Source organism: Dunckerocampus dactyliophorus, chromosome 19, assembly GCF_027744805.1.
Source record: "Dunckerocampus dactyliophorus isolate RoL2022-P2 chromosome 19, RoL_Ddac_1.1, whole genome shotgun sequence".
In the NCBI taxonomy this organism is placed as follows: domain Eukaryota; kingdom Metazoa; phylum Chordata; class Actinopteri; order Syngnathiformes; family Syngnathidae; genus Dunckerocampus; species Dunckerocampus dactyliophorus.
Window position 1 is genome coordinate 15,368,269 of NC_072837.1, and position 27,023 is coordinate 15,395,291.

A 27,023-nucleotide genomic window follows, 5' to 3' on the forward strand; every position below is an offset into this window, starting at 1 on the left:
TGGTCAATTCAGTGACTGGATGACTGAGAATTGAATCTTTGTGTTAGGGGGAAGTTGGTGTGTTGTTGATTTTCAAAACGCTTTCACATTTTATTTGTAGTTGAATGTTAGGTATTTTCTGATGTCCAAAACATTTGAGGATGGAGAATAGAAGTGTTACCTGCGGCCATTGCTTTAGTATTTGACACAAGCAAGGCGTTTGTGTTGTCAGGCTGCCAGGATCAGGGAGGTTTCAGTCAGCCACGATTGCTTCAATGAGCTTCTCGTCGATCTCCAGTGGCTTGATCGTGTTGTCATTCGGCATGCGGAGCTCTGTGAACGTTGCCGTCTGCCATCATCTCGCTTGACAAGCACGTCTTTGGTACTGGCTTTGTAAAAATTTGCATTGCGTCAAACGTCTTTGTGGGGGCTCAAGTGCGCGGTACGATTGTCGTGATGGTAGAAGGTGGAGAAAAGCACAAGAAAGATGTGAGGATTGTGTACGATGTTGATCATCATTCTGCTTTTGTTGTCTGTTCTTTTTTTTTTTTTTTTTTTTGCTATTTAAAAGAATGTGGATGTAAGATTGTTGCTTTATTTGAATAAATACCAGATAAATGACACGTTTGTGCTTTCACTAGAACACCACACAGTAAAGTAGACTGCAGCCATCACTGGTTGACAACCTGATGGACTTCAGCTGTAGACACAGTGCACGTGTCCCTGCGGTGTGTTTATGTATGTTCATGAGGCCAAGGAGGAGGATGGCGTAACGCTCTGCTGCACAACCGCTGACCTTTGCTCTCAACCCTCCTCTTAAAAATGAAACGGACCGGGCCAGTTGTTACTTTGTGCTCTTCGCCTCCGCTGCCATGACATCCTTTGATGACATCTTGGAGGAAGTCGGCAAGTTTGGGCGCAGCCAGAAGCGCATCTTCGCCCTGCTGTGCGTGGTGTCCATGCCCTGGGCCGGCGTGTACGTGGGCATCGTGTTCCAGGGTTTCACGCCGGACCACTGGTGCCGGGACAGCGGCGTGGAGCAGTGGAGGCAAGCGTGCGGCCGGAGCTTGGCCGACAGTCGCAGGATGATGGCGCCGCTGCTTAACGTGTCCGGCGAGCTACAGCACAGCAGCTGCGAGCAGTACGACGTGGACTGGAACGCCACGCTCACCTGCGATGCTCAAGAGCTGGACCTGAGCGGGACCCCCACCACACCCTGCAAGAGCGGCTGGGAATACGACTACGAGGGGAGGCGGTCCTTTGTGACAGAGGTACCCCCACTCTCAATCATGACTTGACAGCTAGAACATTTCCTTAGCCTGTCTGGCTCGGTTCTGTTCTGTTCTTGGATGCATTTCGTTATGCTAGCAGGTTCTGGTGTGATGTCACTGACCTCGTCCCCTTTGTCCCAGTTTGACCTGGTGTGCTCTGATGCCTGGTTGATGGACATGTTCCAAGCCATGCTAAACATCGGCTTCCTGCTGGGCAGCATCGCTATTGGTTACCTGGCCGACAGGTAAGCGACTAATGTCTCCATGCATGGTCGTGAGTGTCATATCACTAACGAGGCTTCCCTGCACAGATTTGGCAGGAAGTTGAGCTTCCTGATGTCCAACGTGTTCAACGGGATCGCAGGGATCCTGGTGGCCGTGGCGCCCGACTACGTGTCCATGCTGATCTTCAGGATGCTCTTCGGCTTTGGCGTGAAGGGAGGCTGGATGGCAGGATATGTGCTGAGTGGGTACTGCTTTTCCCCTCCCCCCAACTTCCTGTTGCCGTACGTGAATGTGCCGCTCTTCCCTCTCAGTCACCGAGATCGTAGGCGTGGAGTACCGGCGCACGGTGGGTGTGGTTTACCAGATGTTCTTCAGCGTGGGCCTCCTGGTGCTCCCCCTGCTGGCGTACTTCATCACTGACTGGCGATGGCTGCAGGTCGTCATCACTGTGCCCTACTTCCTCTACGTCTTCTACTACTGGTGAGACGCATCTGATGTCATACTACTACGATATCATCATCATATCACGATATCATCATGATGCCATTGCCATACTACTACTGCTACTAATACTCCATAGCAGTAGTTTAGTAGTACATACTACTAACCACATACTACTACTACTACACTACAGTAGTTGGATACCAGTACCTACTATATGTACTACTACTTCACAGCACATACTAAGTGCACAATACTACACAGCAATAGTGTGTATGTACTACAAACTATGTACATACATACATACATACCAACTATGTACTACTACACCGTAGCAGTAGTTTAGTCGTGTGTACATACTACTGTCTTCCACTACTACTACTACTACTACTACTACTACTGCTACAACACAACAGTAGTGTGTATATACTGCAAACTGTATACTATTACGCCACGGTAGTAGTTTAGTGGTGCATATATACCACTAACTACGAACTACTGTACCATAGTAGTAGTTTAGTAGTGTGTACATACTACTACTACTACTACTAGGCAACAGTAGTGTGTGTATATACTGCAAACTATATACTATAACACCACAGTAGTAGTTTAGTGGTGCGTACATACTATGTAGTAGTACTACTACTACGACTACTAAACAACAGTAGTGTATATACTGCAAACTACTGTATATACAATTGCAGCACAGCAGTAGTTTAGTAGTATATACTGTACATACTACTATGTACTACTTCTACAACACAGCAGTAGTAAAGTACTGTAGTGTGTACATGACACTATGTACTACTACTACTCCTCATCGTAGTGGTACACACACAAACTACAAGTAGTTGTTTAATAGTACATACAAAATAGCTGCATACTGTCGTAGTACCCTACTAAACCGTACGTTTAGTAGGGTGCACATACTGCAAAGTAACTATGTAGTTTAGTAGTGCGCACTACGTAGAATACACTTAGTTGTATGCAGTGTGCACTTGGTAGTACACACACTACTTCTGCTTCAACATAGTGCATACTACTAAGTGTACATGACATAACTACTAAGTCACTTAGTTGTACAGTAGTGTGTACATACTGCGTAGTACTACAGTTGTCGTAATTAACGGTACATACATGGAGTACCAGGAAGGTACATACATACATACTGTATGTAGTAGAAAGGTATTATGTACACACTACTGAAGTCATGCAGGTGTAGGCTTGTAGTACACACAAAGGCATTCCTTGATGAAATCATTGTGAACAAACAGTAAATGTTTTTGTTGTTTTTATGTTTGCAGGTTCATTCCAGAGTCTCCAAGATGGCTGCTGTCCCAGAACAGGAAGTCACAGGCTGTGGAGATCACGGAGGCCATGGCCAAGGAGAACCACAGGACTTTGTCCAAGAACATCGAGGTGGCGTCAGTACTGCAGTTACGTAATATTCCGTGTAGAAATGCGGTGAAGAGGTTGTCCTCAATGTTGACTTTGTAGACTTTAAGGGATGACAACGCGGACCCCTCGGCCACCGCCTCCTTCATGGACCTGATCAGAACGCCCAACATGAGGAAGCATACGTTCATCCTCAGCTACAACTGGTCAGTTCATGCCGGTGAAAGCCGGCAGCAGCGACTCATGACGACCATGAAGTCCAGCTGTGTGAACGTTGCGTGCAGGTTCACCAGTGCGGTGGTCTACCAGGGTCTGATCATGCGGCTTGGCATCCTGGGAGGAAACGTCTACATCAGCTTCCTCATCTCCGCTCTGGTGGAGTTTCCCGCCGCTTTTCTCATCCTCTTCACCATCGAGCGCGTCGGGCGCCGCCTCCCCTTTGCCGCCGCCAATGTGGTGGCGGGAGCCGCCTGCCTCATCACCGCCTTCCTTCCTGACAGTGAGGACACCCGTGTGCTCCATTCATTGGAGATGTTTGGATGTCCTTACGGTTGGTGTTGTCGCGGCAGGCGTGTCCTGGTTGAAGACGGCGGTGGCCTGCGTGGGCCGGCTGGGCATCACCATGACCTTCGAGATGGTGGTCTTCGTCAACACGGAACTCTACCCCACATTTGTCAGGTAAGCCTTGTCGTGCTACTTTGGAGAAGGTGTGCCAATGTGTGGACTGACGTCAGGAACCTGGGCGTGTCCGTGTGCTCCACGCTGTGCGACATCGGAGGCATCGTGGCGCCCTTCCTACTCTACCGGCTGGCCGTCATCTGGCTGGAGCTGCCCCTCATCATCTTTGGTGGGTTTTACACGTCCACCTTCCACGTCTAGCTGAGCGTTGATGATCGTGCTCGGAATGTTCAGGTATTCTGGCTTTCCTGGCCGGCGCTTTGGTCTTGCTGCTTCCGGAAACACGAGGCGCCCCCCTGCCCGAGACCATCCATGACATCGAGTTCCCTGACAAGTGAGTGACAGGAAGTGTCTTTTTGTGGGCGTGTACTCACTCTCCGATCTTTTGTGTTTTTAGGGTGAAGCTGAAAGGCATGCAGAAGAACCAGCAGTTGAACACCCTCCTCCCCGCCCCCAACGCCAACATTTCAACCAACCAAAACCCGGCAAGTGTCTGAGCTCCTCCTCCTCTGCTCAAGTATTTATTCACCTTGTATGACCTCCAAACAAAGCATGTGAGATGAGACAAATAACTAAGTTGTGTTGTTGATGATTGCCGAATAAAGATGTGTTCTAATGTGCCCATGGACATTCATGATTGAAGACCAGGCCATCAAATACCTCTGCTTCCTTTCAACATCAGTGCTCAACGTTTCCATCCCCCCACCCCCTTCCCCTTTTAATTGGCTCTGATGGTTCGCTCGATCCAGTCGATAAACTTGGACACACGAGCGTAGACGCCGGGCTTCATGGGGTTGGCGCAGCCCAAACCCCACGACGTGACGCCCTGCAGGATGAACTTGTTGTTGGATTTACACACCAGAGGACCGCCGCTGTCACCCTGCAGGCAGACAAGAGCACACCATGAATACCTACTACTACTACTACTACTACTAATATAGACATCCCTCATTTATCATGGTTAATTGGTTCCAGACCCAACTGTGATAAGTTAGAGCGAAGAAAACCTGTTTATGACTTTCTAAATGTTTTTTTTACCATTATTAGAGCCCTGTAGACATGAAATAACACCCCATTACTCAACTGTAATGCGCAGGCTATGGGATCACTGCAGGGACACGAGAGACGGCCAGGGCTTTAAACATTAGCGAGCTAACTAGTTACCCTCCAATTCATTTACTGCCTTTGAAACTTAAGAGTTTAAAAATGACTGGGGAAGCAAGGGAAAAAAAGCCAAAAACTTACCACTTCCACACGGAATGGGAGAAATTGTTTTCACTATCATGTCCATGCAGTGGGACGGCAATCTAATGTCATGACTCAATAATTACTGATACCTAGTAGCCGGAATAATACAGATACCTTTTTCGATATTTTTTGACTAATATGCTATTGTCAACCACGAAACTGATAATTTATTAATTGATTTTTTTTTATGCAATAAAACAAGGGAGCAATAATCGAACTGCAATTACTACTACTACTACTTCTTTTGCTACCATACAACGTATTATCAGCATGGACTTTTTCTCCTACAGTAGACTTTTGTATTTTTACAAATAGTTAAGCTGTCTTCTAGTACATTTTTTTTGTAATATATTGACTTTATTATTACAATATAACTTTTTCCAAAAATTGCAACTTTATTCTTTGTTTTGTTTCACATATTATCACACTTTATCCTTTAATTTTTCAACTTTTACAATATGATGACATTATTCTACTAACGTTTTTTTCCATTTTTGCTGTTGTTTTTTTTTTTTTTTTAGTTGAATCATATTTTTAGAATGGGCTGAAGGCCAATAACACAAACAGCCGCGGCCCATGAATGGCCCCCACACTGCACTTTGGACACACCAGCTTTATTACTTTGTTTCCTTCATGCTGCGTGCATGCGAGATGTGCTGAATGAGCCCAGTTAACATTTCACTGATTTTAGTCCAGCGTTTCATACTTTGCACTTTACTTTGTTCTCATACGGATGTTTGTGCCACATCGAACTGTGCAGCTTTCCAAACGGCATCAATGCCAGCATTATTTCGCTGGATTATTTGTAAATGTCTTCAGACTAACCTGTCTTACTTGTTGATAGTAGAAGAACATGTTATTTTAGTGTGGTCATGATTTTTTTTTGTGACTATTTTGTTTAAAATATGTCAGTTTTTCTATAACTTCCATTTGCAGTATTTGTCTTATTGTGCACAAATAGTGTTTATTTGTGGAATCACAGTAAAAAGAAAAAAAAGCATCATATGTTCATCACACGTATTAGTGTGAGGGAAGAGCTGCTGCCAATATCGGTATCAAAGTGCTGCTACTACTACTACAACATTAGGGGAGTTTTATTACCTGGCAACTGTCGGTGCCTCCGGCAATGTTTCCGGCGCACATCTCGTGGTCTTTAACTCTGCCGTTAAGGTACGACGGACGATTGCAGACCTTGTTCTCGATGACGGGGAAGCCCGTCTCCTTGAGGATGCCCTCTCCTCCCGTACCTGACACACGGACAAACAGTCAATGCTCCCAAATACTCATGATTGGCTAAAGGTATGTCGAGCGTCTCATCACGTGTAAAGAGATGCTAGCTTGTGCACCTGAAGGTCTTACTTTTGAATGTCTTTAATGTTCAGTTGTAAAAACTTCATTCCTATCGCCAAAAAATGCCATTTGCCAACCGTGGCACATTCTAAAAATATAACAACAAAATAAAAAATAAAAATAAAAAAATCAGCAGTAAACTTACAGGAATAAAGTTGAAATATTAAGACCAAAAAGCTTTAATTTTACAGTAATGTAATATTATGAGGAAAAATAAGCTCATTTTAGTTGCATAAGGTTGAAACATTAAAGAAAAATATCTTATTTTTTTTTTAAGTCGTAATACCGTGTTCCCTTACTCTATTGCAGTTCGGCTTTTGTGGTTTCGCTGATTTTTTGTGTGCTTTTTCTTATTATAGCTTATGAACGCTGAGCCTGGCGTTTTGCAAGAATAAAGACAAAATATGAGGAAAAAAGTTGCATTATTATGAGAATAAACTCATAATATGAGGAAATGTCATGTTAGTAGCATAGGGTTGGAATATTAAAGAGAGAGATACCAACATTCCATTTTTGGAAAATTAGGTGGGGAAAAAGTTATTATACAATGGAAATAAAGTCCTAATATTACGAAAAGAAAATTGACAAAGATTACTTAAGAAGAATGTTGAAATATTTTGGAAAATTGGAAAAAGAGCAATGCTTTTTTACCTACATCACAAAGCCGAGATGCAGTGTTTTTTTTAAATACATAACTTATCAAAGTGGCAAATTTGCATCCTTTCATTTTTCCCTGACTGGAAATACCTTTGGACACCCCCGGTGTAGTGTGTCATGTACCTTGAGTTTTGCCCCATCCAGTGACGTAGCACTCGGCTCCGCTGGGAACGATGTAATCCTTTTCTGGCAGACAAGCTGGCAGGACTTTGTCATTGATGACTGCCGGCCTGAAACGCACAGCAGCGCACTTTTACTCCTCATGCTTTCACGCCGGTCTTAAATAGCACCACCAACGCTCACCACACGTGTCCACAACTGACCTGTCCAGTTTGAGCAGTGCTATGTCGGCCCCGCTGGGTTCCAGCACCAGTTTCTCCAACCCCCTCTCCTGTTTGGACGCCTCCTGAGCTCTCTCTGTGTGCACACCAAGGACAACCATGTAGGCAGCGGGCCGCTTGGACCTGCAGCACGTTTAGATCACGTTAAAGCCAGTGTGACGTGTGTGTGTTTCATGAATAATGCTGCTGGAATAACGCTAACTCACCGATCCAGGCAGTGTGTAGCCGTCACCACCCACTGGGAGTTGATCAGAGTTCCCCCACAGAAGTGGATTCCTGTGCTGGAAGAGCAGACAAGTTCTTGGAAATGTATTTCCATACTAGCTAGTGACGAGCTACTTGTCTTGTCACACGTGGAATCTGCCATTAAACATGTTTTTTTTTTGTGTCTTTACAATTTCTCAGGAGTATCAGCCAAAGAGGACATCATGATGACACTCACCAAAAGTAAGAAGAGCTGTTATTCACCTACATGACTATCTATGCTACAATCTGACTTCAAACATCAACTCAGTTTTTGTACGCCCCAGTTTTCTTATGATTTGGGTTTTGTCAAAAATGTTTGCTGAAAATTTGTCTCGGTTTTTGTACAATATTGCACACAACAAACTAGCCCGTTTGCACTGTACTGTACGATTCCAGGAAATGCAGTGTCCAAACAAAGCACCTTACATGCTGCTGACTCACTGTCCGTGCATTTTTTAATTGAGTTGAGCTGCTAAATAACCCGCCATGGGGCCAAACAAAGTTCAGAGTGGGAGCAATTTAATGCAGATGGTGAGAAACACTATTGAATTTAATCTGCATGTAAAACTACTGTATAATGATTCTCTCTCTTGGTCCTATTTGTGAAATTTGGAATTTATTTTATTCCGGAAGGAATTAATTGGATTTACATTACACTAAGTCCCCAACTAACGAACACAATTGGTTCCAGACGACCGTTCTTATGTCGAATTGTCTTAAGTAGGGGAAAAGGTAATATTACCAATGATATAGGTACTACATGTACGTGTATACATATACAGTATATGTGTATGTATGTAAATATGAGTTTGGATGCAGTAGTAATATTAAACGAGGATAATTAATGAAAAAAACAATAATAAAAATGATATAATAATACGTAATGATAAATGTTATTTACCTTTGAAGAGGTGTGGTCGAGCATACGTCGTTGTCGTGGAGGAGGAGTTATTGAAAAAAAGGACAAATGGTCGTCGTCGTTAGACTCTTCTAAAAGATGTAGTGTTCTGTGGGTGGTGTAGAATTAAGCAGGCCTATTAACTCTTCATAAACTTTAATCACACGCTCTGTCTGGGTTGTATCATAAAACTCTTAGCCTTCCTCTCTCCTCTTCCTCGTCTTCCTGTATCTGTTGGTCCCATTAGCAGTGTCATAGTGCCCTCTGCTGGTCAAGCATGTACAGTATAAATATGGACTTGTAAGGCAAAACACATGAAAAAATAGACCAGTCTGCTTGTGTTCGTATCTCCAAATGTTTGCACGTCAGATGTTCATTAGTAGGGGACTTAGTGTATTTCCTTTAGGAAAAATTCCCTTGTTTTTTTTTGTTTTTTTTGTTTTTGTCTGACTCAGCCCGCGGCTGTTTTTTTATTGGCCTGCGACACATTGTAAATACATGCAATTTAAGAAGAAAACTAATAAACAACAACAGCAAAAATGGAAAAATCTTACACAAGAATAAAATCTAAATATTAAGAAAAAAAGTTAATAAAGTCATATTATTTTTAAAAAAGGTCATTTTATTAGCAAAGTTTAAATATTTAAGACAAAATATATTTTTTAGACTCGTAATATTACATTACAATATAAACAAAATGAAGTATTTTTTTGGAAAATTAGGTTGAGAAAAAATTATTATATAATTACAGTATATATAACTATATAATGAGAATAAAGTCAAAATTACAAGAAACAAATTGACAAGAAAAAAGTTGAAATATTTGGAAAATTGTAAAAAAAAAAAAATTCAGAAATGGAAAAAAAATAGCAGAAATGTTATGAGGAAAATTTTAATTTTAAATTTTAATTTTAGTAGCACAGTTGAAATATTAAAGAAAAAAATATTTTTAAAGAAGTGATATGAGAAAAAACAAAGAATAAAGTAATTATTTGATTAAAGTATTTGAAAATTAGGAAAACTGGGGACAAAGCTATAATAATACAAGAATAAAATCAAAATATTATCGGAATCGAGTCATAATTACGAGCAGAGGAAAGTTGAAATTGCTGGAAATAAGAGCTGAAATTTATGAGACGCAAGAAGCTGAAAGAAAGAAGAAAAAGTAACTGAATGAAAGAAAAAAAAAAAAAAGACAATTTTCCAGAATAAACTCGTAGTATGATGGGGGTACTATTATTATTACTACTACACTATACTATTGTTATTGTTATGGTACTCACTTGGTGCGCAGGCTGATCTGCCAGGGCCACGAGTGGGCTTTGGCCACGCAGCCTCCAACGATGCGACCGAAACAGCGCTTGGGTTTGACCACGGGTGTCCCGCAAGACAGGCTCGCTGCAAAGAAGGGGCGGGGTGTCAATGGAGGGGTGCGTTAGTCACGGAGACGCGATGCCTTCACTTACCGCAGTCGGGGATCTGACAAAAGTCCCATCGCGTGTTTCTATCCGTCGTGTAGCACCACGGTCCGTTGACGTCGTTATCCGGGTTTCTGCAGCTCTGATGATGAACACAATTCAAAACTCAACTTTCCTGACTCAGTGTGACCAAACACATCATGGCAGACATTCAACACTGTTTTTTTTTCCACATGACTAAATGACGTGTGTGGCGCCCCCTTCAGGTTGTGGTCAAAAGGCTGTGGAAGACAAGCTAGCGGACACAGAACACGCGTTAGAAGTCAAAATACCTAAATTAACAGTGTACAGTACTCCCTCCTTTATCCGGTTAATCGATTCCAGAGCTGACCGTGATAAGGGAATTTCCGCCAAGTAGGCTTTCTTATTTATAGATGGAATATTTTGGTAGATGGGGGTTTAGAAAACTATGACCTTCACTTTTTAACATTATTAGAGCCCTCTAGACATTAAATAACACCCCTATAGTCGACCTTTACACTCATATTACCCAATATAGTAGGCATAATAAGAGAATATAAGGCATTTAAGACACAAATAAGACATTATATTGACTCAAACTCAATATTTTATGTTGCAGTGCAACAGTATAATTCAGAGTTGCAATAAAAGCCTGTTGTACTGTATTCAAGTCTGCTGCTTGAATACTAGAATACTACATTATTATCACGCCTTCTGAATGCCTTATATTTGTATTTTAGTTCATTTAGCCATTTTTATGCTGTACTTCATTTAGGCAAAAAAAAATTAAAATTAAATAAAAATGCAAAAAAATGAAAATAAAATAACAAAAACCAAATAAATTACAACATTGATAAAAATAACAAAATAATAAAACAATATAAAATAATAAAAAAATTACAATTAATAAATAACAAATACACATAATACATTTAAAAATTTGTTAAATATGCATATTTTTTAAACTAATAATAGGTCACGTGATTCAAAGTGATTGATTTGCTCTGTAGTTTCAGACACCCTGTGTCTCACCCAACATTACAGTAGCATTACTGACACCTAGTGACCAGTGTAGAATACTACATATCATCATGTCTTTGAATGCGTTTCCTGAATGCCTTATACAGTATTTCTATTTGACTTAATTTAGCCATTTTTATGCTTGAAAATGAAAAAAATAAAATAATAAAACCAAATAAATAATAAAATAAATACAAAAAAACAAATAAATCGAATAAATCCAAATAATAAAACAATAAATAAAAATGTGATTAAATATGCATATTTTTGGAGTAATAATAATAATAAAAGTATTGATTTGCTCAGTAGTTTGAGCCACTCTTCCGTGGGAAACAAACGACACTTAGAAGATTCTGGGATTAGGACTCACGTTGCCCTCCAGGCCCTTGTCGGGATGTGTTTCGGGGGTGAATCTGTTGTGTTGGTGGGGCGTCTGAGAGCTCCAAGCCTGGCACGTGACGCCCACGATGGTGATGGAAGTCGGCCCTCTGTAAGCCGTACCGTTCCCGACCTTGCAGTCTTAAAGACGGTGAAAAAGCTGCTAAAAGTTGGAGCTGCTTCGTAGAGAAAAGCAGAAGGATTTACCTTTCTGGGTTGGAGACTGGGTGGGAGGTTTCTCGGGTGTGGTGGGTTCAGTGGTGGGGGCATCTTCTTGGGGTTTACTGGAACATTTGTCGATGTTGCAGTACTCCCAGCGGACTAGAGGATCAGTGGTGTAGCACCAAGGAGATCGGTCTCCATCAGGGTTCCTGCACAAATTCCTCTGGAGGTCGCTGATGGAAGAGAAGAGACAATGAGCGACAATCAGGAAATGATGTAAAGACTCTTCCGGAGGCTGTCGTCGACTGACGCTGCGGGGAATTTGTCCGGTGTCTTGGTGTGGGTGTGTGGACTCATGGAGGTCCAGGCCTGACATTTCTTCCCAGTGATGGTCTCTGATGTCACCCCACGGTAACTTGAACCGTTGCCCTCATAGCAGTCATCTCCCTCTGGAGGAATCACCGGCTCATCTGCAGCGGATGACAACGCCTCAGCATCACGTCAGTAGTCCGTATTGTTTCATCTCACAGGGTCCAGTACCTGGTCCGGGTCCATCCCCACACGTGGGCACACTGCAGTACTCCCAGCGGGTTTCAGAGTCGGTGGTGTAACACCATGGCTTTCTCTCACTGTCTGGATTACGGCAGTAGTTAGCATCTAGACCCCTGGAAACAAGAAACAACACACATGTAAAGCTACTTCCGGCCACTGGGGGCAGTGTGGTGCCACATGCTGCAGAACGTTCTACAACAACGGTTTCCAAAGTGTAGCACGTGACCAGCGGTATGCCCTAAAAATATAATTGAACAAGAAAACAAAAAAAAAATACAATAATGAAAAAACATCTGTAATTTTACAAGAATCAAAGAAGAATCAAAGTATTAAGAGAAAACTGTTGAAATCAAACGAGAAAAAGTCTTAATTTCACAAGAATGAAGTTCTTATTAAGAAAATGTCATTTCAGTAGCATAAAGTTTAAATATTAAAGAAAAAAAGTTATTTATTTTTTTTAAGTTGTAATGAGGAAAAATAAGGTTGGGAATAAAGTTATAGAATTATGGGAATAAAGTCATCATTACAAGAAGAAAATTTACAAGAGGAAAGTTTAAATACAGTAGCACCTCGCATAACGTAAACCTCCTTTTACGTAAATTCCACTGAACGTAAAGAATTTATGTAAATTTTTCGCATCGTATTACGTAAGGAATTCCATATAACGTAAACCGTCAAGTCCGTGAAAGCGACAGAGAGACTAACAGTACACTTGGTGACGCCTTCTGGCTTCATGCTCTCATTAGCTGATTATCGGGGCACCGCCTACGCTCTCATCTCATTGGCTGATTATCGGGGCGCCGCCTACGCTCTTATCTCATTGGCTGACTTATCCAGCGCATCCAAGTTTGTATGTGAGCTCCCTTCCTCATCGTAGTCGCCCTTAAACTAGTTTGCATGCGTTGAAATCTCTTCTTAATTTCATTACTTTTCTTTGTGTTAAAATTACCGTGGTCATGGGCCCTAAACCAAGTGTAAGGGATAAGAAAAAAGGGAAAAGTTGTCGATCGAAAGGAAGCAGGAAGTTATCCACAAATTCTGACGCTTCATGCTCTCATTGGCTGATTATCGGGGCACCACCTATGCTCTTCTCTCATTGGCTGATGATCGGGGCACCGCCTACGCTCTTATCTCATTGGCTGACTTATCCAGCGCGTCCACGTTTGTATGTGAGCTCCCTTCCTCATCTTAGTCGCCCTTAAACTACACTGCTCAAAAAAATTAGAGGAACACTTCGAAAACACATCAGATCTAAACTAAACTTCACCTGACCTAAACAAATAGAACACCTCTGGGACATTATGTTTAGGTCCATCCGGCGCCGCCAGGTTGCTCCTCAGACTGTCCAGGAGCTCATTGATGCCCTGGTCCTGATCTGGGAGGAGATCCCCCAGGACACCATCCGTAGTCTCATTAGGAGCATGCCCCGACGTTGTCAGGCATGCGTACAAGCACGTGGGGGTTAACAAACTACTGAGAATCATTTTGAGTTGCTACAATGACATTTTAGCAAAATGGACCAGTCTGCTGCATAATTTTTTCACTTTCATTTTTGGGGTGTCTTTGATTTCCCCCCTCTATAGGGTGATCATTTTCGTTTCTATCAAATTATGTGGCATCATTTTGTTACTAATACATCACCCACTTATTATCAGGAAAGATATTCAAGATCATTTTTCCCCCAGTTTAGATCTGATGTGTTTTCGAAGTGTTCCTCTAATTTTTTTGAGCAGTGTAGTTTGCACGCATTGAAATCTCTTCTTAATTTCGTTACTTTTCTTTGTGTTAAAATTACCGTAATCATGGGCTCTAAACCAAGTGTAAGTGGTAAGAAATATGCAGAAATTCTGACACTTCATGCTCTCATTGGCTGATTATCGGAGCACTGCCTACGCTCTCATCTCATTGGCTGACTAATCCAGCGCGTCGGTGTGTTTATGAGAGACATGCTGCTCTGTTCGTCATCGTAGTCGCCCTTAAACTAGTTTGCACGCATTGAAATCTCTTTTTAATTTGTTTACTTTTCTTTGTGTTCAAATTACCGTAGTCATGGGCCCTAAACCAAGTGTAAGTGATAAGAAAAAAAGGGAAAAGTTGTCGATCGAAACAAAGCAGGAAATGATCCAGAAGCATGACGGTGGTATGAAATTAAGTGATGTTGCTAGACTATACGGCCGTTCCCCATTGACCGTTATACCTTATTTACCTTATTTTATATTGGAATGTTACTCTACTATGTTTATGCTGTTTTGTTATATTTTCCCACCATATTTGGTGGACTTTGAATATTTTGAAGGCCCAAAGGTGTGAGTTTGGGAAGATCTTGGAACGGATTAGGCTATTTACATGTATTTTACGCTTCGTATAACATAAAATCCATATAACAAAAGGTTCTTGGAATGGATTATTTACGTTGTAGGGGCGTCTACTGTAGTTGGGGAAAAAAACATATTAAGAGAAAAAAAATTGTATTCTAACAAGAAAAAAGTAGCAATTTTACGAGAATAAACTCGTAATATTATGAGAAAAAATAATATGAAATATTAAAGAAAAAAACGTTATATACAATATATATGTATTTTTAAGTGGTATTTTGAGAAATAAACAAAAGAAAAAAATAAAGCTGTAATTTTTGGGAAAAAATTACAATTTTACAGGAAGAAAGTCAAAATATTATGGGTATGTAGTCATAATTACGAGAAAAAAATTACAAAAGGAAAGTTTAAATAGTTGGGAAAAAAAGCAGCAGAAATGAAAAAAATGCTGTAATTTTAAGAGAATAAAAACAAAAAAATGTGTGTTCAAACAAGAAAAACAGTCTCAATTTTACAAGAATAAACTCGTAATATTATGAGGAGAGATATACTGTAGTCATGTTGGTAGCATAGAGTTGAGATATTAAAGAAATAAGATGTTACTTAACAAATGAAACAATGAATCAACTTGTACTTTTTAGAAAATTAGGTTAGGGAAAAAGTTACAAAATTACGAGAATAAAGTCATAATTATGAGCAAAAACAACAGCAAAAACAACAGCAAAACAACGCAAATTAAGTCAAAATATTAACAGAAAAAAGTAATAAAATTTGAAAAAAGCCACAATTTTACAAGAAAAATTTTTTTTTATATATATATATACAGACCCTTTCCAAAAAATTAGAATGTCATGGAAAAGTTGTTTAATTTCCATAATTCCATTCAAAAAGTTAAACTTTCATAGATTATAGATTCAGGGCTCACAATTTAAACGATTTCAAGTATTTATTTGTTTATTTTTACATAATTTGGGCTTCCAGCTCATTAAACCCACGAAAACAGGAATTCAAAAAATTTGAATACTGTGAAGAAATCAGCCCAAATTTTGCAGGGCATGAATGTTTAAAACTGAGTGTCACACACTAATCATCTACTAAAGTCAAATCACCTGCACAGGCTTCCCCTTGTGTCATTAAATTGCTTCAGTTTGGTTCAATTGTCTCATTTCGGTTCAATATGGGGAAGACTGCAGACATGACAACTGGCCAGAAGACCATCATTGATACCCTCCATAGGATGGGTAAGCCACAAAAGTTCATAGCTAAAGAGGCTGGTTGTTCACTGAGTGCTGTGTCCAGCATATCAATGGAAAGTCTAGAGGAAGGGCAAAATGTGGCATGAGAAGATGCACCAGCAAAAGAGATGACCGTGGACTTCAGCGGATTATCAAACAGGGAAGATTCAAGAATCTGGCAGAGATCCAGGAAGAGTGGAATGAGGCGGGAGTCACAGCTTCAAAAACCACCACATTCAGACGCATCCGGGAGATGGGCTACAACTGTCGGGTTCCTCGGGTCAAGCCACTTCTGAACCTGAGCCAACGTAGGAAGCGTCTCCACTGGGCCAAGGAGAAGGAGGACTGGACTGTTGGCCAGTGGTCCAAGGTCCTCTTTTCCGATGAAAGTAAAGTGTGCCTTTCATTTGGGAATCAAGGCCCAAGGGTTTGGAAGAAGATGGGTAAGGAACAGAACCCAAGCTGCCTGAGGTCCAGTGTGAAATATCCACAGTCCGTCATGACTTGGGGTGCAATGCCCGGTGCAGGTGTTGGTAAACTCTGCTTTCTTAAATCCAAGGTCACCGCAACAGTCTACCAGAATGTTTTAGAGAACTTCATGATTCCTTCTGCTGAGGATCTGTATGGAGATGCAGATTTCAACTTCCAGCAGGACCTGGCCCCTGCCCAAACCCCATTGAGAATCTATGGGGTATTCTCAAGAGGAAAATGAGGGGCACCAGACCCAACAACAAAGAAGAGCTGACAGCAAGCATCAAGGAAATCTGGGCTTCCATAACTCCCAGGCAATGCCACAGGCTGATTGCTTCAATGCCACGTCGCATCGAGGCAGTGATTAAGGCAAAGGGATTCCCAACCAAGTATTGAAGATTGACATATCGTTTTGAAATTACCATATTTTGATTGATTTGATGTGATCCTAATTTCTTTCTTTTTTTTTCCTGCAAAAACTGAGAAGTATTCTAATTCTTTGAATTCCTGTTTTCGTGGGGTTTATGAGCTGGAAGCCCAAATTACGTAAAAATAAACAAATAAACACTTGAAATCGTTTAAATTATGGGCCCTGAATCTATAATCTATCAGGGACCGAAATTAACCTGACGCAAGACGCTAAATGCGTGCAAAAACTGTCAAAATCAAAAACTGTCAAAATTATTTTGCGTTTCATCGGGTCAGTTTGGTCACGGGAATAAGGGCGCAATATAATTTGCGAAAACCAAATTGCGCTGGGAAGCACGGTATTACGGTATTACGGCCATGGTGCGTATGAAAGTAGATCTCCGATTGGTCGTGAGACATATTCCCATCCAATCACAATCTGTGTTGCAGCAGATCGTCATTTGCTGCTGCTGTTTTAGCTGGCGATCTGCAGACTGAACACGATGATTATTAAGTATTTTGCCAAGGCGGACTCATGTCACTCGGAGCGGCACAACAATAACAACCCTCCGAAAAAACAAAAAAACAACGGCCGATGACTTGGATAAGCCCGCGGTTTCTCAGTTGGCCTCAACCTCAGCAAGCCCCTCCACAGGCTTGACAGTTCCTGGACGCCGACGGTGAGTGATAGACGACAGCTGCCACCGAGACCTGGTGCATCTCATGGCGCCATAACCAGCTCGTTAAAAACAGTTCGGAAGTGGAAGAAAGAATTGAACACGGACATTGGTTATAAAGTCAAGGACGACGATTGTGTTTACGAAATTTGGTGTGAGGTGTGCAAGGAACATGGTACTGGTTCAGATCGTGGGTCGGCGCTTGTGACTGGTAGCAACAGGGTGAAAAAGGAGGCAATACAGCAACACATTAAATCAACACTCCACCAACGGTCGTTAGCAACCAGGCACACCAAATATTTGGAAGCAAACAAGAAACCAACTCCAATTGAAGACGGCTTTAAAAGGGCTGATGAAAAAACATTGGAAAAAATGGACAAATTATTCTTGACAGCATATTACACGAATACAACATACCATGATTGATTACCAGGGGATTCGATCACAGGCAATAGGTGTACAGTATACATCAATGATAATGACGTGCATGATTTTTTTTGCCTGAAAATTGCTTCTTAGATGATCAATTTGCTTGTAAAGTTAAAATCTACAAGCAACAAATTGCTTCCACTGGATTTAGGCAATTTCTACCCCTGTCTATGAAAGTTCAACTTTTTGAATGGAATTATGGAAATTAAACAACTTTTGCATGACATTCTAATTTTTTGGAAAGGGTATATATATATAATAATCACTCTGTGGGCCTCGCTGGAAGTAGTTTGGCCACCTCCAGTTTGGTCTACAGTGCAGCTTCACTGTTGAACGGCTTACCTGCAGGGGTAGTTGTCAGGCGTGCGGTTGTGTTTGTGCGGCGTCTGAGTTGACCAACTCTGACACGTTTTGCCGGATTCGGTGACGGCGATGGTGCCTCGGTAGGCGCTGCCCTCGCCCGTGGTGCAGGTCATCTCCGGGACAACGGTGGGGGGTTCTGACGCTGAGGAGGACAGACGGAGCCTTGCCGTATTTGCTGCATGAGCACAGATGCTCGTCTCCGATGTGTGTGATTGACAGGGGGCGGGGCTTACTGCAGCGGGGGATGGAGCAGATCTCCCATCGCTTGGTGGGGTTGGTTGTGAAGCACCACGGCCGAGGATCTCCGTCTGGGTTCCTGCAGTAGTTCTCCTCCAGATACTTCTGTGGAAGCCTGCGGGTCACATGGGGAGCATGAATGAATGCACGCTGTCATCAATCTATTGATTTTGGAATGGGAGTCTCCGGGGGCTCACGCGCTGGGCACGTAGCCGTGGTTGTGAGGTTTCTGCGAGTCCCAGCGCTGGCAGGTGTAGCCGCTCTCTGTGGTGGAAACCTTCCCTCGGTAGTGCTCGCCGCTGCAGTGTATGCACTCCTCTGCCAGGACACAATGGCGTCACTCGTGTTGACTCGCACACATGCACAAAGCCGTGAGCGTCCCACCTGTGCAGCTGGGCACGCCGCAGTGCTCCCAGCGGGTGTTGGTGTCGGTGGTGTAACACCAGGGCCCCCCGCTGTCTCCATCGGGGTTTCTGCACAAGTTGGACTCTAGGTCGGCCAGCGGGTGACTCTCTGGCGTGATGCTGGACAATGACAAGACAACACGTGAGGAGACAACATGAGGAGACAACGTGATGAAACACGTGCGACCTCAGCTCCAGCTTACTTCGGCCTGTGTGGGAATTTAGCTGCCCAGCGCTGACACTCCTTTCCTGACTTTGTTTTGGCCTTTGTCCCTCTGTAGTCCTGCCCGATCCCCTTCACACACTCCAGGAGGTAATCTACAAGACAACGAAATGACAGAAAGATAATAATATGATACATAACAGGAAAATGTTTATTATTTCTCATCAAACCACAACAAACTTGTCATTTGCCATGTGTACTTCAAAGTTTTAGGGCCACACTAAAAAGAAAAATGTTACATTGAGGAAAAAAGGGGTAGTATACAATTTTAGGCTGCTAAATGACTACTTTCTTCTAAAATAAAATACTTTTGTCTCATAAGACTATGAGTTTTCAATCATTAGATTTGCTTCTTATTATTTTAAAGTGAATTTGGGAAAAAAAAAAGTAATAAAAAAAAGTATTAAAATCGTGAAAAAGAAAAAAATATTGTTTTCCATCCATGAAAAATATCCGCTGAAAAAAACTTTTTTTTCTCATTACATTAACACTTTATTTTTTATTTTCAATATTTTAAAAAGAAAAATAGCAAATGTAATGAAAAAAAATAGAACTTTGGACACCGAAAATGACCACTTTCTTTTGAACTAAATATTTGTATCTTCTAACATTTCGATCATGATATTTGCATTTTGTTATTTTAAAGTGCGTTTGGATTAAATTGTGCACATAAAATTACATTTTTTTTCTTTAAAAAATTCACATAAAAATACAACTTTAATTTTATATTATATTTGTATTAAGAGGAAAAATTGTAAAACTCATCAAAAAATAATATCCAAAAATGACTACTGTATATTACCCCTCCAAAAATGTACAATTTCTTGTATCATTATGCCTTTTGAATTCGTATTTTCTGCTAACATTTTAGGTAAACCTCATTAAAGCTAATTACAGCTTTGTTTTGTCTACTTAAAAATATATAATTTTAACAAAATTGCTTATTTTCAACATTTAAAACAAATAATATTAAAACTCATTTAACTGCAAAAAATGATTATTTAAAAAAACAAAACAAAAAACTTGTAATTGTTGCTAAGCAGAATATAGTATATAATATCAAGACATTTCAGTCACATCCACTATAAGTTGAACAGAACGCAACAGGATGGACACCAGCTCCCAAACCAGCGCTAAGACTATAAGACACTTGTTATACATGTTAACATAGCAATGAAATCACTGCTCTGTATGAAATACGACTAAATATTCCTAAGTGAAGAGGTGCAAAACAAACACTTGCCTCCTTTTTCATATAAAGCTGCGCTGGCTCTGCGAAGAACCGACTCTGTTTTGGAGTTTGCTCCGGCCGTCCAACATTCTTGATCCCTTTCCACGTACATGAACGACCTGCCAGAGGAATTTCGTAACTTTTAACCTCTCCCGCACATTTACAAATACCCGTGTTTCCTCCCATACTTTCATTTCATTATTTTGAATCGCCACAAATTTGTGATTTGTCACTACCTGTTGGCCCTCGCTTATAAATAAACACATTAGGTCTGTGAATGGAGCGTGTTATTCCAACTCCGTACAGTAGAGGACATCGGAACGCTGCTTCTTAACACAGCACATTCGTGTCGTGTTATTTGTGTCTTCTTATATGTATTTGTAGCCACGTGACACGCCGCAGGTAGGTGGGTGTGTGTATATGTATGTGCTGAGTGTGTGTGGTTTTCTACAAGGGAACAAACATACAAAAAAAAAAGTACCAGTGAACATAAACACTTATAAGCCAATAATAGTTAGCAGTACACTATATAAGCACATTGAAAAGGCACGCTAACAATATAAGGTGGCATATTTAGTCCAAACAAGCTGACAAGGCATTTAGTGATAATGCTAACGAGGCTAACTAGCCCAGCAGCCAGCAACCAAATCGGCGGCTGGATGGAAAAGGCAACCAACTTTCCTATATTACCACGGTACAACAGCGTCTAACATTAAACAAGTGGGAAATAAACAAGTGACTCACATTTATAGACGCACACTGTTGCTTCAACATCAAACAAGGTCCGTGCGAAGACAACTACTCCCAAAGCTAAGCGGCTGCCGTGATACATTCAGGTGCCCATTTAGCGTAGTAATTTTGAGATACGTTTAGATACACTCCTGATCAAAATCTTAAGACCAGTTGAAAAATTGCTAGAATTTGCATTTTGTACATTTGGATCTTAATGAGGTTTTAAGTAGAGCTACAATATGAAAAAAAACAAGAAGGGGGAGTGAGACAAAAAGCATTTTGAAAAAGTAATTTATTGAAAACAACAATTAAACTGAAATAGGCTGTTTATCACCTGATCAAAAGCTTAAGACCATCACTCAATAATCACTTCAAAATTGGTTTGGGCAGGCTTGATGCGAGTGTTTCCAGCAGGCTAGTGGGAACATTGCTCCAAGTGGTGAAGATGGCTTCACCAAGGGCATCAACTGTCTGGAACTGATGGCCATTTTTATAAACTTCCCTTGCCATCCATCCTCAAATGTTCACTATGGGATTTAAATGAGGGGAACATGCAGGATGGTCCAAAAGAGTGATGTTATTTTCCCTGAAGAAGTCCTTGGTCAAGCGAGCATTGTGAACTGCAGCGTTGTCCTGTTGAAGAACCCAGCTGTTACCACACAGACGAGGGCCCTCAGCCATGAGGGATGCCCGCTGCAACATCTGCACGTAAGCAGCCCTGCACCACCTGAAGCTCAAGTGTTCCACTGAATGAAAAAGCACCCCAGATCATGATGAACCCCCCTCCACTGATCCGGGTAGAAAACATCTCAGGTGGGATCTCCTTGTCATGCCAGTAACGTTGGAAGCCATCTGGACCGTCAAGGTTACATTTTTTCTCATCGGAGAATACAACTTTTTTCCACCTTTCAATGTCCCATGTTTGATGCTCCCTGGCAAAGTCTAAACGGGCAGTTTTGTGGCGTTGAAGGAGACGAGGTCTTTGAATGTGGTCTGATGGTTATTGCGCTGCAGTCGGCACCAGTAAGGGCCTTAATGTGGGTCAAAGACCGCCCTGTGTCTTGATGGACAGCCAATCGGATCTTCCGGCTCAGTGCAGGTGTGTTTTTTTTGGGTCTACCACTTGACTTTTTTGTTCCATAATGTTCCATAAAAATGTAGAATGGCTGTCTTACTGCTCCCAACCTCAGCAGCAATGGCACTCTGCGAGAGGCCTCGCTTATGCAGCTCGACAATCCGACCACGTTGAAAAAGAGAAAGCTTCTTAGCTTTAGCCATCAGGAGGGCATGACAGTGTGAATGCCTGACAGAAAATGAACATTTTGAGCAGATTTTGGCTTTTATAGCCTGTGGTCTTAAACTTTTGATCAGGTGATAAACAGCCTAGCTAAGCTAATTTTTTAAAAAATTACAAATTTATTTGTTGTTTTGTTTGTTCTCATATTATGACTTTCTAAAAATAAATATTTTTTCCTGACTATTTATGCTACTAAAATGACGTTATTTTTCCTCATATTACATTATTGGAAAGTGATTACTTTTTTCTTTTTCTCACTACTTTTTCTTTCAAATTTGAACTTTATGCTACTAAAGTGATGTTATTTTTCCTCATAATATTACATTATTCTCATAAAATTGCTAATTTTTCTTGTTTACTGTTGTTTTTTTTTGTTTTTTTTTTACTTTTCTTGTTAAATAATATGGCTGCATGTAACAGTAATAATAAATGTTCCCCGTGCAGCACTTTTGACACCCCTGCTCTAACATGAAAGCACATATTGGCTCTTCTCAACAAGCAGCCCTACCCCCATCCAAAAGCATATCAAATTTTACCCTGCCACAAATACATTGCAGCCCTGTGGGGAAACCTAAAATATTCCATTCATTACATTATTTTGAAAACGATTTCCTTTAAAAGGTAACAGAGTGTACCTGCATGTGAAGCTGTTTTCGGCATCACACTTAGCGGCGCACTCGTCCACGGTGTTGACGGAGTACTGACGCTTGTTCAAAGAGATTAGCCACGCTCCCTCGGTTTTGGTGTAGCTTCCCGTCTCTGTGCCACCTGCTGGACAAAAAAATTATTCAAAACACGCATGTCTTTTATTTGGAGTGAAAACTCAAAATACAGTGTTCCGCGGGGGATAGGTTGGCAAAATAGCCCGCAATAAGTGAAATCTGCAAAGTAGACAACTTTTTTTTTTTTTTTACAATTGTTATATATGTTTTAAGGCTGCAAAACCCCTCACCATACACTTTATACACTTTTCTCAGGCAGGCATTAACATTTTCCACATTTCTCTCTTGTTGAAACACTCAAAGTTAAAATTTCACTTAAGTTTTAATGATCAACCTACTCAGTTGGATACAAGAAATTAAGTGACTAACGTTTATTTCACTCCTATGACTGTGCCACTTCGTCCTGGCGCCGTTCGGCTGTAGCGTTTTTGTATCCTTGTTTATATATATATATATATATATATATATATATATATATATATATATATATATATATATATATATATACACACACACAGTCAAACTTGTCTATAGCGGCCACTAGAGGGAGTCTGCAAAAGTGGCCGCTATAGACAGGTGGCCTCTATACACAGGTTGGCGTCCAGTTTGAATGTTGACTAGTAGAGGAAAAAAAAGAAAAAAAAGGGGAAAAAAATAATAATGTTGACTGTAGAGGGCACTGCGGACTGCGGATAAAAGTTGTACAGCACTACTAGGCTTGTTATTATCATGGTTCATGGTTTTAATTCATCCTGAACATGCATGAGTCAAACAGTAGCACATCACATAGTACAATTCACAGTTTTGCATGTCCAAAAAGGAGTAGGAAGAAGCAAAGCTTATTTAATCCTACCCCTCATCAGTTTCACATCAGTTGCAATACATTTATTCACCTCTTGTTCTTCCAAGTGTACTTTGTAGGTCTACATGACAATGTAGTGCAATCATAGCCAAGGTTTTTACTTACTAAAAGGAAGCTAGAGGCTTAATAATAACTGATAGAATATATCCACGACCCACAGAACAAAGCTGTGCTAGTAATGTCTTACGCTTATTTTTAATATTTTACTTTTTATACGGCAGAGTGTCATTACAGCTTTAGTTCATCAGGAAGTGACGGGAAGTGACGGTGGGCGTCCCGAGCAGGAGAGCTAGGCTCAGTGGTAGCTGTGAGTTTCGAGAGAGTTGGGACGTGTGTTTATGTTGGCGTGGATGTAAAGTCCTTCAGTGTTCTCCGCTGTTAATAAAGCCATTAAAGTGCATCGGCGACGTGAGTCTCTCCTTCCCCACAACAAGCGGCATTACAGTATTGACCAGTGCACACCAGGAAATAAACGGTGTCATTTCTTACAGGCATTGGCTGGACAGCTATGTAGTGGGGCTTGTTTAACCTTTGTCTTGTGGGCAAGCAGGAAGGAGAGACGATGCTGAGAGATGTGTGTGTGTTCTGAGCTGCTGTCTGGTGGCCGCGTTCAATAAATAAAGTTGGCAGAAGCAACAGGAGAAGTTTCCTTCTTTGCTTCGGAGCTGAATAACACTGACAAGTTAACAGACTAGTAGCGAACGGAAAAGAAGACGGCTTTTTTTGTGTCGAATACAGAAGATGAGGACTTTGATGGATTTGTGGATGAGGATTGATGAAAAATAACGTGAGTACATTCTAAAATACTTCAATTAAGTACAACCAATCTCAGTTTTGCTCCCGCTGCCGCATGCATGCTAGCGTATGTTTTTTTTTTATTGTAGCGTCGCTGGGAGCACGTCCTGTTCCCAGCCTACTTTGTGGTAATGTTTTGGTGCAAATGCTCTTAAAGTTACATGTTTGACCAGGAAATAGCAAGCTCAAAAGAAGACGGCTTTTTTATGTTGAACAACTGACAGTTTGTGTATTTGTATTGTATTTTGTATTTGTACTTTATTTATTTATTTATTTTTACTTTATTTATCCCACAGCGGGGAAAAAATGGGTGGCCGCTGGCCGCGTTGGACAGGTGACTGCTATACACAGGGTCTATAACATGTAAATTTGCTGCGGGGGATTTTTCAGTGGCTGCTATAGGCAGGTGGCCGTTCTATAAAGGTGGCCGCTAAGACAGGTTTGACTATATATATATATATATATATATATATATATATATATGCTTTTTGTTATTATTAGTTGTTGGTTTCAACATTTCAGCTTTTTCTAATTGAGCCTTTTGCTGTATTTTTATCAATTTTGCTGTTTTTTTAATTTTATGTTGTTTCTGCAGTAGTGCAATGACAAATGAGCCACGAGCAGCAGATGGCCCCTGAGCCGCACTTTGGGTAGCCCTACTTTTGTGGCTCTTGGTCCGGGTCGGGGTTGTGGGGTCTGCTTCACGAGTACACCACAACAATTTGGCTTGTTGGCTCAGTGTAGTGGACGAGCGATGCAGATTGAGAAGAGAGGGGTTGGTCATTGCGCTACAATAGTCAGCGCTTAACGAGCGGGGGCGTCGTGGCTCAAAGATTTTTTTGGAGGTGCATGTCTATGGAGTTATATTCGTGCCCTAACGTTGAGGAAGCAAAGGCAGACTTTAAGCCCTACTAACTTACAATAATTACTGTTGTGTGCACAAGCAGCGCTGTCACTCCCTCCCTCTCTCGCTCGACCTTTTTGCTAGCACGGGGGTGGCGAGTCTGTGCGGGGGGCGAGCCAGTGTACCAGTGTACTTTCGGCCAGGTTTTGGGAACTGTGCTCCTTGCTGGGGCTCGCGGGTTGCTGCCTGGATAGTGGCGAGGCGTAGGCCCGTGTTCAGTGGACAAAACGCGTGCCTGTTGGTTGATCTCCAGGAGGTGAGGGCACTGATATAATACATTTTTTTCAAAATGTTCTCGCGATCGACCGGCCAAAAGATCGACTAGTAGCTCACGATCAACAGGTTGGCTACCCCTGGTTTACAGTATTGTCTGTTAGCGAGCAGCTTACACGGTTAGCTAGTGTGGTAGCCATGACCACAACAAAAGGCAACGGCAGGAAGGAGATTGATTGACGATGGTCTACAGCCAATCAGGATGCAGAAGACAATGGGCGGTGCAGATGGAAGAGAGAGAATAGCGACACCGCTGCAACTACAACACTCAAGTTCTCACAAATGCAGTTCTTCTTAAAGGTCCAGGCTCGGCCTGTAACAGCAATCATACACTGTAAAAAAATAAATTAATTTTAAAAAAGCACTAAAATTGCACTAAAAAAAATCAGTGAAAAAGAGAGTCCGTGAAAGGTGAATGGAGCAATAGGAACACTGTACTTTAATGAGGGTTTTATTAGAATTTCACTTTATCTTTTCAAAGTCATTATAATACTTTATTATTATAATAAATTATATTATTTTTATAATGTCATTAAATATTAGAATTTATTTAATAATATATTTACAGTTATATTATAAATGTAATTGTAATTAATTAATAATTAACTTTAATATTGTGTTTGCATAATAAATACAAAAAAAGTAATGACTGCCGAGAATGAAACGCTGGCTTGGATCAGGCCAAGAAAGAATATTTTCTTTTTTCTCAACAAACAAAAAGGGCACACCAATTCTGTGGTAACTCTTTATGCTGGTTGGGAGTGTGAAATACGCTCATGATGTCAGAGGCGGTAGACCAATAAATTCTTGTCAGGATGGTTCGTTTGGTCAAACAAACAGCAGGAATGGTTGAAATGATGATGCACTTTCACGTGAAAGAGCATGCCTTCGGAAAAACATCATTTGTTGATTGGTGTTGCTAAGCCAAGCGCTTAAGGCGAATAAATAGAAATATAGACGACAACGCCAAGTCTTGACGAGGAAGGCGGAGGTGTCTTTGTGTCTTACCGGCGCAGACGAGCGCTGTGAGGAGGAAAGCTGCAGTGTTCAGGTCCATGTCCGGGTCCTGATGCTAGCGGCTCGCAGCCAGCTGAGTCCAGAGGCTACTTTGGTGGACTCCTCGCTGTGCCGCAGGTCAAATAGGACAGCGAGTCGCTAGTCAATC

The 27,023-nt window shown here is 41.3% G+C and overlaps 2 protein-coding genes across 5 annotated transcripts; one reads left to right on the forward strand and one right to left on the reverse strand.

Annotated features, from left to right (window-relative positions):
- Positions 1-658: 658 nt before the first annotated feature.
- Positions 659-18,376, forward strand: slc22a2 (solute carrier family 22 member 2). 4 transcript variants are annotated; one of them, XM_054760888.1, is made up of 11 exons: positions 659-1,250; positions 1,392-1,495; positions 1,562-1,716; positions 1,787-1,955; positions 3,221-3,335; positions 3,414-3,517; positions 3,596-3,810; positions 3,881-3,989; positions 4,046-4,158; positions 4,224-4,323; positions 4,387-18,376. In XM_054760888.1, the coding sequence occupies exons 1-11, from the start codon at positions 852-854 to the stop codon at positions 4,484-4,486; spliced, it is 1,683 nt and encodes a 560-aa protein (XP_054616863.1). In that variant the 5' UTR covers positions 659-851; the 3' UTR covers positions 4,487-18,376. The 4 variants fall into 4 exon arrangements, with proteins under 4 accessions (XP_054616863.1, XP_054616862.1, XP_054616861.1 ...); XM_054760887.1 differs by having other exon boundaries at positions 735-1,250; positions 3,414-3,810; XM_054760886.1 differs by having other exon boundaries at positions 735-1,250; positions 3,596-4,158.
- plg (plasminogen) lies at positions 4,477-27,023 on the reverse strand. Its single transcript, XM_054760883.1, has 19 exons — positions 26,867-27,023; positions 22,938-23,073; positions 20,286-20,392; positions 19,023-19,137; positions 18,800-18,939; positions 18,613-18,733; positions 18,412-18,530; positions 18,158-18,320; positions 12,269-12,393; positions 12,039-12,198; positions 11,774-11,961; positions 11,559-11,707; positions 10,196-10,289; positions 10,013-10,127; positions 7,792-7,866; positions 7,568-7,708; positions 7,368-7,474; positions 6,339-6,484; positions 4,477-4,869 (listed from the first exon to the last, which is right to left on the reverse strand). Exons 1-19 carry the CDS (start codon positions 26,913-26,915, stop codon positions 4,708-4,710), a joined length of 2,412 nt encoding a protein of 803 aa, XP_054616858.1. The 5' UTR covers positions 26,916-27,023; the 3' UTR covers positions 4,477-4,707.

What these genes read in the sequence shown, in the direction of transcription:
- slc22a2 (XM_054760885.1), top strand. Translation starts at nt 852, where the DNA reads ATGACATCCTTTGATGACATCTTGGAGGAAGTCGGCAAGTTTGGGCGC. An exon ending in GCTGCCCCTCATCATCTTTG is followed by an intron (nt 4,159 to 4,223) that starts GTGGGTTTTACA and finishes CGGAATGTTCAG; the next exon opens with GTATTCTGGCTTTCCTGGCC. An exon ending in GACATCGAGTTCCCTGACAA is followed by an intron (nt 4,324 to 4,386) that starts GTGAGTGACAGG and finishes TTGTGTTTTTAG; the next exon opens with GGTGAAGCTGAAAGGCATGC.
- plg (XM_054760883.1), bottom strand. Translation starts at nt 26,915, where the DNA reads ATGGACCTGAACACTGCAGCTTTCCTCCTCACAGCGCTCGTCTGCGCC. An exon ending in AAATTCCCACACAGGCCGAA is followed by an intron (nt 18,940 to 19,022) that starts GTAAGCTGGAGC and finishes GTCATTGTCCAG; the next exon opens with CATCACGCCAGAGAGTCACC. An exon ending in ACAAGGGCCTGGAGGGCAAC is followed by an intron (nt 10,290 to 11,558) that starts GTGAGTCCTAAT and finishes GTTCATCATCAG; the next exon opens with AGCTGCAGAAACCCGGATAA.